This window comes from Furipterus horrens, unplaced genomic scaffold (assembly GCF_987537825.1).
Source record: "Furipterus horrens unplaced genomic scaffold, mFurHor1.1.pri manual_scaffold_5, whole genome shotgun sequence".
Lineage (NCBI taxonomy): Eukaryota > Metazoa > Chordata > Mammalia > Chiroptera > Furipteridae > Furipterus > Furipterus horrens.
In genome coordinates, this window is record NW_028327175.1 from 121,043,026 (window position 1) to 121,055,640 (window position 12,615).

At 52.5% G+C, this 12,615-nt stretch overlaps 1 protein-coding gene across 2 annotated transcripts; it reads left to right on the forward strand.

The window, feature by feature from the left end:
- Positions 1–1,062: 1,062 nt before the first annotated feature.
- Positions 1,063–12,442, forward strand: RABEP2 (rabaptin, RAB GTPase binding effector protein 2). Of its 2 annotated transcripts, none has more exons than XM_090277452.1 (13): positions 1,063–1,710; positions 2,181–2,390; positions 4,438–4,595; positions 7,166–7,276; positions 7,364–7,714; positions 8,580–8,675; positions 8,774–8,872; positions 9,836–9,991; positions 10,829–11,006; positions 11,146–11,157; positions 11,245–11,300; positions 11,542–11,658; positions 12,036–12,442. In XM_090277452.1, the coding sequence occupies exons 1-13, from the start codon at positions 1,650–1,652 to the stop codon at positions 12,135–12,137; spliced, it is 1,707 nt and encodes a 568-aa protein (XP_090133578.1). In that variant the 5' UTR covers positions 1,063–1,649; the 3' UTR covers positions 12,138–12,442. The 2 variants fall into 2 exon arrangements, with proteins under 2 accessions (XP_090133578.1, XP_090133579.1); XM_090277453.1 differs by lacking the exon at positions 1,063–1,710 and adding an exon at positions 1,954–2,022.
- Positions 12,443–12,615: the final 173 nt, after the last annotated feature.

Genomic DNA, 12,615 nt, shown 5'->3' on the forward strand with positions numbered 1-12,615 from the left:
CTCCCACTTGGATGAGGGTGAAGATCCTGTTTGTATATTCCTAGCCCCACTGCCACCACCACAGTGTTGCTTTAAAGATTGCACTCCTGTACCAAGAAGGATCTGCTAGGTTTGCAGCTGGGCGTCAGCATCGGGACCCGTGAGGGTCCTCCCCATCTGCGTGTCCCCCTGGGCACCTTGACTCTTCAAACCAAAGTTCCTTATAGGGGCACAGCCCAGCCTTGACTGCAACCTCTGGGGCCTGAGAGCCACGTGGCGCTTCCTGAAGTCCAGGTTGGCCAGGGACCTTGGGGTCTTGAGGCCAGCCAGAAGAGGGCACTCCTCCCACAGCCCAGGTGCCCACTGCGTCCTCTGATGTCTGTGTGTGCTTTTTCAATACCATCCCCTGGTTTGAGACCCCTCCCATCCACCTGAGGCCTTGGAAGCATCCAAGCAATTTTGCATAAGAAAGACGCTAGCCACCAGCCTCAGGCATGTGGAGGCATTCTGAAAGCTGCTTCCTTCTCCCCATCCCCCAGCAGCAAACTCCGGGGATTTTTGGACTCCCCTGTTTCTGTAACACTGCCCATTTTCAAATTGGATTTAACTAGATTTTAAGCAGAGATGAGACATGACCTCTTTTACAAAGATGAATCTAGTTGCTTTGAGAATAACTCGGGGAACCAAAAGGCCACAGGTGGGAACAGCTAGGAGGCATTTTGGAAGTTCAGCAGATAATTGGGACTGGGACTGGGTTTTAGCGCTAGAGATGAAGAAAAGGGGACATATTCTGGAACACTCAGTCCTTCAGAGAGTTTACAAGACTCCCAGGATCCTGGAGTGTACCTTAAAAGAGGGAGAAACGGGAAGGAAAATAGAGAAGGGAAATCAAGGTTCTAGACCTAAGTTTGAGTTGCCTGTCACCATCCAAGGGGAGGTATCAGGTCCAGTGCTAGAGGGAGAGGTCAAGGTAAGAAATTGACCTACGGCAGTCTCAGCGGAAGGAGAGGAGGGATTTGAGAGACACTGGGAGGGGGCGGGAAGTTAGCAGGAAGTGGTGAATGGTTGAATATCAAAGTGGGGGACGTTTAAATTCCTGACCTCTATGACTGACTACGCGGGGACTCAGGTCCCCAGAAAAGTGGAGCGGATCCAGCCCTGCCCCATGGGACGCTCCACGAGGGCGGAGGTGCAGGGAGGCCTGGCCACAATTCTCTGTAAAGTGAGCCAGGCTCCAGCGGAAGAACTGTCAGGGGCCGAGCAAGGGTTCGGCTCCGGGGCTCGAGAGAGACTGCGAAAGCTTTGTTCCCTGACTGAGCGGCGGGGCTCCCGGAGGAAGTATAATTTGAGCAGAGCTTCCAAGGTCACGAGGAAACACTAGGAAGCCTCTGATGAAAATAACTTCATCGGGGTTTGAAGGACTTCCACCCTTCTCAAACTGCGCTACCCAGGAAGGCTGCCGAAGACGGGCGGGGCCAGGCCACGCTTGGCCTGGCGTCGACTCAGATATCTTCGGCCGAGGCTCGGCAACCCATCCCCCAACTCCGGCCTTGGCCTCAAGCTGGGCTGATCCGGAAATAGCCGAGCGGATCCGGAAATAGCCGAGAGGACCCGGAAGCGGTGAGCGCGGTCACCGGAGAGTGCGGGACCCCGCTGTTTGCGTTGAAGCGATGGCGGCACTTGCGCCGGCGGCTGCGGGCGAAGATGGCCCGAGACGGGGGCCGAGGACTGGTAAGTGAGGGCGCTTCCGTGCACGCGAGGGGCTGCGAAGGCGGAGGCAGGGTCGAGCTCCGCAATCGGAAGTGGGGGGTGGTGAGGAGAAACTGGAGAAAGGGGCGGGGTCTGGAGCCACCGGCGGGGTCGTGACCTGGCGATTCAAGGGGTAGGGCCAAGTGAGAGGTGGAGCCCAGTGAGGGAGGGAGCGGAGACAGGGGGGTAAGGGGCGGGGCCGTTGGAAGGGAGGGTTCGGGTCAGAGGAAACGGGATTGGGTGAACCTAGAGAAGGGGAAGAGGCCGGGCTATAGGCAACATGTTCAGAACAAGGTGAGCAGGAGGCGGGGCAGGTGAGTGGGGCGGGTCTGGGGAAGGGGCGGGGACTGCAGCTGCAGTTCTACTAGGTTGAGGGACTTTCGGGTTTTGAGGCTCGGGTGACCCGGGATGCTGGAGTGATGGGAAGAGAGACTGATCCTTGTCCCCCTCAGCGCCTGACCCACAGCCCCAGGAGGGAGCAAAGGCTGAGGCCGAGTCAGAGGAGCTCAGCCGACTTCGGGCTGAGCTGGCAGGAGCCCTGGCAGAAGTGGAGACCATGAAGGCTGTGGCCGAGGTGAGCGAGAGCACGAAGGCTGAGGCTGTGGCTGCGGTGCGGCGGCAATGCCAAGAGGAGGTGGCTTCCCTTCAGGCCATCCTGAAAGGTGAGGTCTCTTCCCAGACTCCCCATTAGCTCCACAGAGGGGAGTGCATGACCAGAAAACGGTCGAGGGGACGGATAAGCTATGAGGTAGGTTAGCAGGGCTCCCTAACCCAGGGCAGGCCTATAGGCCCAAAGGGACACCCTTTTCTTTTGGGGGGAGGGGCGCCTTTTTCTCATGTGCACAGGTGTGCTGCCTGTGCTAGCAGCAGCTGTGTCAGTTTCAGCTAAGTTTAGCTCTGAGCTTCTACCTGTTCCCTTCCCTCTGTCATTTCTTGCCCCTCACTGATGACTGATCAACCCTGAAGATGAGCAACTTCTCAGTTCCCTGAAGTACCCTCATTTGAGCTTCTGGGCTTTAGACTCAGCCCTGGGCCCTGTCTCTGTGAGTCTTATCCTCTGGTTTCCTTCCCTCTCTAAGCACCCCTACATCTGTACCCCACACCGCACCCCAACACACATGCACTGACTCCCTTTCCTCCCTTATATCCTCAGTATGCACTTGAGATGCAGCACCATCCCTTGCCTCAGATACCCTAGCCTCTTTTCCTTTTTTCCCCTTCCCCTCTGGTCAAAAGCCAAAGTCTCTGAAATAGCTTCCAGTCCTGTCTCACCCCTCTGCTTCCTCTGCTGCTGCTGTAGTGAAGCTCTGGACAACTCCCCTGGACTGTTATGCCAGCCTTCTCACAGGTAGCCTTCTATAGCCAGGCCTTGACATTGGCTTCCAGAGTAAACTTTCTAAAATTCCCATCCTGCCATATCATTTCCCTTTCAAACAGCTGCTCCTGCTTCTAGACTTCTGGGGCTGTATTTCACCCAATACCCTTTCCTCTGACATGACCCCTCCCTTCCACATAGTCCCTGTGCAACGTGGTTGTCTCTTCCTATGACTTACCCTATTATGTACTTAATATTTGTTCTTTAAGTAGGTCCACTGTTTAAAAACTCACATTTATTTTAAAGGAAATTTCCTGTTCTTAGAAACTGTACTAAGTCATCGTCATGACAACATTGATGTTAATAATGGCTAATATATATATGCCAGGCACTGAGCTAAGTGCTTTATGACTATTCATAATAATCTCTATGAGATAGGAACTATTATCTATCCATTTTACAGAGGAAGCTCTGAGGCCCAGGGAAGTTTGATAACTTGCCCAGGGTTATATAGCTAGAAAGCAGCAGATTTGAACCCAGGCAGTCTGGCAGCAGAACCTTTACTTCTTCTTTATTTATTTATTTTTTTTGAAAAGGATGTATTACAAACTGCGTAAGCAATAATTTAGTTTACATCATACAGTAAAAAGTACATTAATCAAGATACACAAGGTTTTATAGGTTCTAAATGGTAATTTTTTTTTTTCCTGCAGAATCCTTAAGAGCCCATGACACTTAAAATTTGTTAGCCTTTCTTCTAAGGGGTAAATTATACACAACAGTGATGAAAAAGATGAACAGACCAGTTGTCTGTTATGGGTCATTCTAGCTTTGTTCAGCAATGGCTGAATCTCTTTTCTCATTTTCATTTGTTTTCCTGATAAAGTTGTGCTGCCTGGCTATAGGTTGAACTGTTTGGATTTGGCAGAACCTTTACTTCTAATGTTAGTACATGTTAAAATAACCATGCAAAATAAAATAAAATAAAATTTTAAATAAATAAGAGAATAAAATAACTATGCAAATAAAAAATATTTATTATTATTATCAGATATTGTTTGGTATTGGTGTATATTGATATATTACCAATTGATATATATGTATATATTGTTATTGGTAAATATATCTTCAGGAAGAGTGCTAAACACCTTCCTGATGTAACTTCCTTTGATCCTGTAACAACCCAGTGGGGTAGCCATAGTGTCCCCATTTTGCAGCTGAAGACACTGATGGAGAGAGGCTAGCTGATTGCCCAGGGCCATCTCTCCACAAAGCCTACTGTCCTAATCTATGGTAAACTGCCTCACAGAGTGCGCCAGTGTTGGAGGGCTCCCTACTCACCACATGTAGGGCCAGCACACTGACTGTGCTTCTCTGCCCTCCCTGCCTGCCAGACTCCATCAGCAGCTATGAAGCTCAGATCACTTCCCTGAAGCAGGAGCGGCAGCAGCAGCAGCAGGATTGTGAGGAGAAGGAGCGGGAGCTGGGCCGCCTGAAGCAGCTGCTGTCCCGGGCTCACCCCCTGGACTCCTTGGAGAAGCAGATGGAAAAGGTTGGGGTTGGGATAGCCTTCCCCCGACACCCCGGGATTTATAAAGATGTTGAGGCAGCCACAGGTGACCATGGGACAGAGGGATTGTTGGTGTGCCACTCCCAGATCACTGGGAGCAGGGCACCCAGTCATCATTCTAAGTGTAGCACATGCTAGTCCTTTACTTAGCAAGGTCCTGGCCTGCCACTTACTAGTGGCTTCCTTAAGTACATTTACCTCCAAAATTAAGGACAGTCATATAGAGGAAAGGGAGCTAACACTTAAGGATGCCTCTCATGCACTAGGCACTCCATTAACTGCCTGTCAGATTCAGGCTCCCCAGTCTTTCCCCTGATAAAAAGCTCCATTAGATCCATTTAACAGATGAATGAGACGAGGCTTAGAGAAGTTCAGTAATTCTCCCCAAGTTTTGCACATAAAGAGGAGATTTGGGACTTAAAAACCTAAGCAATCTGGTTCTAAAATTTTTCCTTGGGAGATAGCATATCACCTCCTTTATTATTGTTGTTGTTATTAACAATAGTAGGAAGCACATACTACCAAACCCTTCATCTTTCAAGGCAAGTCCACATCGTTACTTCACTTGATCTTACTAGCAGCCCTGTGAGTTGGTTACTCAGCTCATTTTATGCTCAGGGAGATGGAATCAATTGGCTGGTTAGAAAGACAAAGGTCAAAACAGGAGTCCAAGAAAGGAAGGTGTCTTAACACCCAGCAGAGGCTGCTGCTTACATTCAGAGGGTTCCTCCAGGAGCCGCTCCCCAGGGGAGGTAAAGGAGGGCTCTGCTAATGGGAAGCCACCTGGGACAGCCAGGGGCTGGAGGGGGGGAGCTGCAGGTCTAGAGTTGGGCAGTTCCAGTGTTGGCCCACCTCCTGCATTCGGCCATTGTGCGTCCATGGCTTGGGTGTCTGCAGAACGTGGATTCCAGGGCTTAAGATAGGATCCGGAGTGTTTTGTTTGGGCCACACAGACGTACTCTCCTGTTGCAGTGGTCCACAGAAGAGATTGGGAGGGTTAGACTGAACTTGTTTGACATAAGTTGTTAGTGATTCAAGAAGTAGACGTGGCATGAATTGGAAGAGGACAGGTAACTGCCAGATTGCTGCCTTGGACCGCTGGCTGGATAGCAGGGCCTTTCTTGCTGACCTAGCACTTGTGGGAGGAGAAATGGCATCATGACTTGGTTCAGATGTTGCTCTACTAGGATGGAGGAGCCTATGTGATATCCAAGTGGAGATGTCCAGAGGCTGTTGGCTGCGCATATTCAGCAGGATCCCAAATTGAAAAGATACCAAAATAACCAGCAATATGGTTGTGACTGCGAATGTGGGAGGATATATCAGTTAGGATGAGATTTGAAAACCCAAGTCAGCCCTGGCTGGTGTGGCTCACTGGGTTAAATGCTGGCCTGTGAACCAAAGAGTTACTGGTTCAGTTCCCAGTTGCAGCATATGCCTGGGTTGGAGGCTGGGTCCCCTGGTTGGAGGCATGCAAGAAGCAGCCAGTTGATGTTCCTCTCACACATCAATGTTTTTCTTTCTTTCTTTCTTCCTCCCTCCCCCTCTCTCTAGAAAATAAATATTTTTAAAAATACCTCAAGTCAACTGTTGACTTAAATAAGATAGACATTTATTTTTGTTAAATTCCAGAGGTAGACATTTCCAGAACTGATATGGCAGCTCATCAAGTCATTAGGGAAGTTACAGAACTTATTTTCCAGAGCATTTGAGATCTTGCTCACTGGCATATGTCTTCAGTTTAGCTCAAAAAAAAACCCATAAAAACAGTTTTTTTTAAAGATTTTATTTATTTTTAGAGAGAGGGGAAGGGAGGGAGAGAGGGAGAGAAACATCAATGTGTGGTTGCCTTTCACGTACCCCCAACTGGGGACCTGGCTTGCAACCCAGGCATGTGCCCTGACTGGGAATTGAACTGGCAACCTTTTGGTTTGCAGGCCAGCACTCAATCTACTGACCCACACCAGCCAGGGCTAAAAAAAAATTTTTTTAAGTCATTAGGACCTCAGGCTCCTTCTGTGTTGCTGTTTTGCCATAGGTAGCTTACTACCTCATGGTCCAAGATGACTGCTTGAGTACCAGCCCAGTCCACGTTCTAGCCAGCAGGAAGGAGTAGTAAAGAAAGCACACCCTCTCCCTTGAAGGAGTTGTCCTGGAAGTTGCATGTGGCACACCTGCTTCCATCTCATTAGCTGTAACTTAGTCATGTGGCCATGCCTAGTTACAAGGAAGCTGAGAAATGTAGATGGTATTCTGGAATTTAGGCTGTGTCCCAACCAAAAATGTTAAGGTCTAGATAAAAGAAAAAATGGATATTGGGGGAGAAAAGTATGGTGAGCGAGTGGGCAACAGGAAGATATTTGTGACTCTGTCCCTTTACATAGTATGGGACCTGAGACAGGTCTTGGAGCTCCAGAGCCTCTGTTATCTCTAAAATGGGGGTGGACAGAACCTTCTTGGGAGGATGAGAAGTGCTTGGAAAGAAAGAACAGACCTGAGGGTCCTGCAGTTGGGAGGGGGAATGTGCTGCCTAATGCTCTCTCCTTCTTCAGGCCCATGAGGACTCAGAGAAGCTGCGAGAGATTGTGCTGCCCATGGAGCAGGAGATAGAGGAGCTGAAGGTGAAACTGCTGAGGGCGGAGGAGCTGATTCAAGAGATCCAGGTAAGGGGGAGGCCAGGTTGCACTGGGGGAAGAAGGGGCATCGCAGGACCCTGGCCCCCCAGCCACTTCCCTGACCCCCTTCCCTAGAGACGTCCCCGGCATCCCCCTTCCCTGCATGGCTCTACGGAGTTGCTGCCTCTGTCCCGGGACCTGTCTCCTCCGCTGGAGCCTCTCGAGGAGCTGAGCGGAGATGGGGGTGCAGCAGCCGAGGCCTTCGCCCATAACTGTGATGACAGTGCCTCCATCTCCTCCTTCTCCCTCGGCGGCGGGACCGGCAGTGGCACTTCACTGCCCCATAGCCGCCAGGGCCTGAGCCCCGAGCAGGAAGAGACAGCTTCGCTGGTGTCCACGGGCACCCTGGTCCCTGAGGGCATCTACCTGCCTCCTCCTGGTTACCAACTTGTCCCAGACACCCAGTGGGAGCAGCTGCAAATGGAGGTGAGTGAAGTGGGTAGGGTACCTGTCTGCATACATGCATCCATCTCCCTGCGCCAGTACTTACTGAACACCTACTGTGTCCAGGCTGAGCTAGAGCTGGGGATTCCACAGTGAAGAGAAAACTTGCCCCCTCTTGGCGCTTCCTCCCCATGAGGGAGCCAGACACACACATGCACATGCACATGTACATGAGCATGTGAGGAAGTCAGTGTCACAGGCTGAGAGGCCCAGAACCAACATATAGGATCATGGCAGTACTGTAGACTAACCTGAATGATGAGAAGGAGGAACTCTTTGAAGATTGGGGGCAGAGGAACTACAAGTTCAAAGGCCCTGAGGATGGGCAGACCATAGTGTGTCTGAGGAACAGGAAGGCCACCAAGGTATGAGATCAGAAAGGAAGGCAGGGACCCCCCAAGAGGTCAGCCTCATTTCCATGGAGTCTGCATTTCAGACAAGGAGCAATGGGAAGCCTCTGAGGGGTTTATACCAGGGCGAGACCTGCTCTGCTTCAGGCTTTTAACAGACCACTTGGGCTGTAGTGAAGGGAGAGGGTAACAGGAGAGTGGGGTGGCTAGTTGGGAGACACTTGACATAGTTTAGAAGAAGGCTGTGACTGGGACCAGGAGATGGCAGCAGAGATGAAGAGAAATGGTTTTGGAACTGACTTCATAGGCCGACTGGCAGGGCCTACTGGTGGGTTAGAGGTGGGGAATGGAGGAAAAAGAAAAGTCAGCATCAGTTCCTGGGCTTTTAGCGTGATCAACTGTGAGGATGATGGCACCACCCACTGCAAGGCATAAGAGGCGTGGTGCGGAGGGAGGCCTCGCCTGGAGCTTGAGACTGAGGCCAGGGTCTGTGGCAGGGGCGGCAGCTGCAAAAGGACCTGGAGAGCATCAGCCGTGAGCGGGATGAGCTGCAGGAGGGCCTGAGACGAAGCAATGAGGACTGCGCCAAGCAGGTGGGTCCAGCCTCTACTCTGGCCCCAGCAGGACCTCTGGCCGCATGCCTCCTCCTGGGCCCCAGCCTCACCTCCCCCTTGCCCCCTTCCACCCACAGATGCAGGTGCTCCTCGCCCAGGTCCAGAACTCAGAGCAGCTGCTGCAGACCCTGCAGGGGACTGTGAGCCAGGCTCAGGAGCGGGTTCAGCTGCAGATGGTGAGGGCTTTGGAGCTGGGGCAAGAGGGAGAAGAGAGTGATGGGAATTGGTTGAGGAGGGCACGTGGAAGGTTGAGGCCCCTGTCCTGTGTGGGCTGCACCTGGAGTTGGTGCCAAATCGGTAAAAGCATTTGCAGGGTACCTGACACTGTGGCCAGAGCAGGGGCTACACATTCAGATAGAGCCCATGACACACCTGCTCTGTGATCTTGAGCTGATCCCACAAGCTGGGAGCCTCAGCTTTGCTGCCTTGAAATTGAGATAACAGTCGTGAAAATTAAAAGCAAGGACTGCAAAATTAGGTACATCCCAAAACCAGACAAGAGCTGTAAATGATTGAGCTGGGCCGGATGTGTGGCAGGAAGGAGCAACATGGTGGAGACTCTGCACAGGGGCAGCTGCTCCTCGGCTTCTCTGCGTGGGAATCTGATCTCAGTGCTGCCAGGTTTACTGACTTAACAAGAGAAGCCAGAAATCTGAATATTTGTATATAGCCTCCGAATTCTTAAAATTAGCAACTAATTTAAGGTTTAAAAAAACATGGCCTTGGCTGGTGCGTCTCAGTGGATTGAGCACCAGCCTGCAAATAGTAGGGCTGTTGGTTGAATTCCTAGTCCGGGCACATGCCTGTGTTGCAGGCCAGGTCCCCAGTTGCGGGCGTGTGAGAGACAGCCACACATTGATGTTGCTCTCCCTCTCTTTCTCCCTCCCTTCTCCTCTCTCTAAAAATAAATAAAGTCTTAAAAAACAAAACAAAACATATGGACCAAATAAAACACTTGACATGACTTATGGCCACCACTGTGTGACCTCCAAGTCAATGAGAAGAGTATATAAAAGACTTGGGAGACAAAGATGCATAATGAGGGTATTTCTTCCTTTTTCAGCAGAGGAAGGAGGGCTCAGGGTTTGGCTCACGGGGCACTGGAGACATCTTGTACCCTCATTGCCCTCCATACCCAGGCAGAGCTGGCCACCTCCCACAAGTGCCTGAGCCATGAGGTAAAGCGGCTGACTGAAGAAAACCAAGGGCTCCGGGCCGAGCAGCCGCCATCTTCAGCCCCCCAGGGCCTGGAGCAGGATGAGGGTCAGGAGGAGTCACTGCCCAGCTCAGTTCCGGTAAGGAGAGTGCAGGCACTGAGAGCTTGGGGTTCACCCTGTTGGCACTTCCTCTCTGTACCCAGAAAAGCATTGGCTTGGGACCGTGGGACTTGGGGACAGATCCAGGCTGCTGTGTTTTAACTGCATCACCTTGGCCAACTCATTTGACTCCTCTAAGTCTCAGTTTCCTCACCTGAGAATGGGGCCAAACCCCGTTGCCAGCACCGCTGTGAAAAGAAAATGAGTTCACAGAGTGCTTGATGTGAAAGCAGTAATTTGGTTTAAGTGACACAAGATCCACAAGGTTGAATTCATCATCATCTTTGGTTCATAGTAAGCTGTCCTCATTGATCTGTGCATGGTCTTCATTGATATTATTAAATTAACTCATTAAAAATATGAAGGTCACCTGGAGCCCTTGCCTAATTAACTCATTAAAAATATGAAGGTCACCTGGAGCCCTTGCCTACCCTGAAAATACACCTTAAATCTTCTGCCTTCCTGAATTTGACCGTTCCCTTGCTCCTTTTTCATACCGTTTTTATTACAAATATGTGCCTGCCTAAACAACGGAGTGCTAACTTTAGTGTTTCTGAGTTTTATTAAAGGGCCTCTGCTCCAGGTAATCTCCTGGAACTTTGCACCATTCCTCAGGGTCCACCCGCTGAGGGCAGGGCTGCTTGCTGGCAGAACGATGTATTTGTCCCCTTGTCCCATGATGAGCGTTTGGGCTATCTCCCCCTTTCACAGTTTCCTTCCTTCCTTTCTCCGCTCCGTAAGCCCTATGTAGCCAGTGGTCCCTGCTGCGTTGGCCCCTCCTACACCACATCCAGCAGGTGACTACATCCCTTCCAGGAGCTGCAGCAGCTGGTCCACCGCATGGGGCAGGAGGCACGGGCCCATCAGCAGGCCCGGGAGCACGAGGCCGAGCGCCTTCGGATTGAGATTGTGACACTGCGGGAGGCGCTGGAGGAAGAGACTGCAGCAAGGGCCAGCCTGGGGGGGCAGCTGAGGGTGCAGCGGGAGGAGACAGGTGAGAGGGGAAGAGATGAGACACCCCATCCCCGCTCTCAGGGAGGGTGGCCTCCCCACAGTGGACCACTTGGGTGCCAGGAGGGGAGAGAGGAGACAGCACGAGAATGAGCCTTGACCTCTCTTTCTTTCCTTTCCAGAGGTGTTAGAGGGTGAGTATGGGCTGGAGCCTGGTGGGGCTGGGGCGGGTGAAGGGGGAGGACGTGGGCCTGACGTCTCTTCCCTGCCTGACTTCCTAGCCTCCTTGTGCAGCCTGAGGACAGAGATGGAACGGATCCACCAGGAACAGAGCAAGGTGAGGCAGAAGTAAGGCCGGCTGGGGTGTTAGGGAAGGGGTGGCAGAGTGGAGAAGACCCTAACCAGCCCCTCCTGCCCTTTTTGTCTGTCTCGGACCAGGCGGCAGGAAGCCTTGAGGCAGTCACTGGTCTCAGGCCCTACAGAAGGGGTCAGTCAAGGGAGGGTAGAGGGGCTACCCCTCCAGTTGGCCACACACTTGCCCATCTGGCCCAAGGCCCCAGCCTGTGTCATCCCTGCAGGCTCAGCTCACAGACCTGCTCTCAGAACAGAGGGCAAAGGTGCTGCGGCTGCAGGCCGAGCTGGAAACCAGCGAACAAGTGCAGAGGGATTTTGTGCGACTGTCGCAGGCCCTGCAGGTATGGCACGTCCCCTTGTGCTGAGTCATGCAAGGACAGCGCCCCAGTTAGGAGAGCCGTCTTTCTCCTGAGCTACTGCTCAGACATGTTAAAGCTCTTTTGTGTCTGTCTTTGTTGGTTATGGGAAGCCCCTAGCCCAGGGCCTGGCACAGGGACATGCAGCGTGCTCATTACGTCATCCGCACCTGCCCCTGCCCCTGCCTTGTGCTTCCTCAGGCTGTCCCTGTGGGGCCCATTTCTTCCTTTGAACCTGGTTTTGCCGAGGGTTGGGGGAGTGGAACCCCTGGGTACACTGATGCTAGGCCCTTGCCCCTTGGGCTGGCAGGTGGGGTGGGGGCTGCACCAAGGACCCTCTGCTTTCCTCACTGGACCCCCAGGTGCGCCTGGAACAGATCCGCCAGGCAGAGAGTTTGGAGCAAGTGCGCAACATCATGGACGAGGCGCCCCTCAGGGACATCAGGGACATTAAGGACTCCTGAGGGGCCAAACCCACCCACTCTGGGGAGACTGCCTTTCTCTGCTGCAGAACCGTTAGGCCTAGGCTTTGGGGATCTCAGGATGGAGTCTTCCCCTTCTCCAAGCCTAGGGTTTAGGGGATGGGGCCACCACTGCCCTGGTCCTCCAGGGCCTCCTTCCATCCAGGAGTGGCTGGGCCCTCTGCTCCCAAGGATGACACTAGGTAAGGGTCCCAACTCCCCCCTGGAACCAAAGGTGCAGGCTCAACCCTGTGACTTTCTGGCTGCTATGCTGCCTCCCGGGTCCCAATCCTCGTGCCCCTGTCCCCCAGTCCATCCGCTGTCCCCTTCCCTAAGGCACAGCAGGGCTATGGGTGGTGGCTGGGAGCCTCTGTCCACCCATGCACCCTGGACAGGCAGCTGCTTTCTGGACTGTGTGACACTAAGATGCTTGTCCCCAAGGGCCTGGCACAGGCCCCAAGATGTGCATGGAGGCAACACC

Bases quoted from the DNA above. Each gene is read 5' to 3' on its own strand.
- RABEP2 (XM_090277452.1), top strand. From the start codon at position 1,650: ATGGCGGCACTTGCGCCGGCGGCTGCGGGCGAAGATGGCCCGAGACGG. The intron at 8,676-8,773 runs GTGGGTCCAGCC...TTCCACCCACAG, and splicing joins ATGAGGACTGCGCCAAGCAG to ATGCAGGTGCTCCTCGCCCA. The intron at 11,659-12,035 runs GTATGGCACGTC...CTGGACCCCCAG, and splicing joins GACTGTCGCAGGCCCTGCAG to GTGCGCCTGGAACAGATCCG.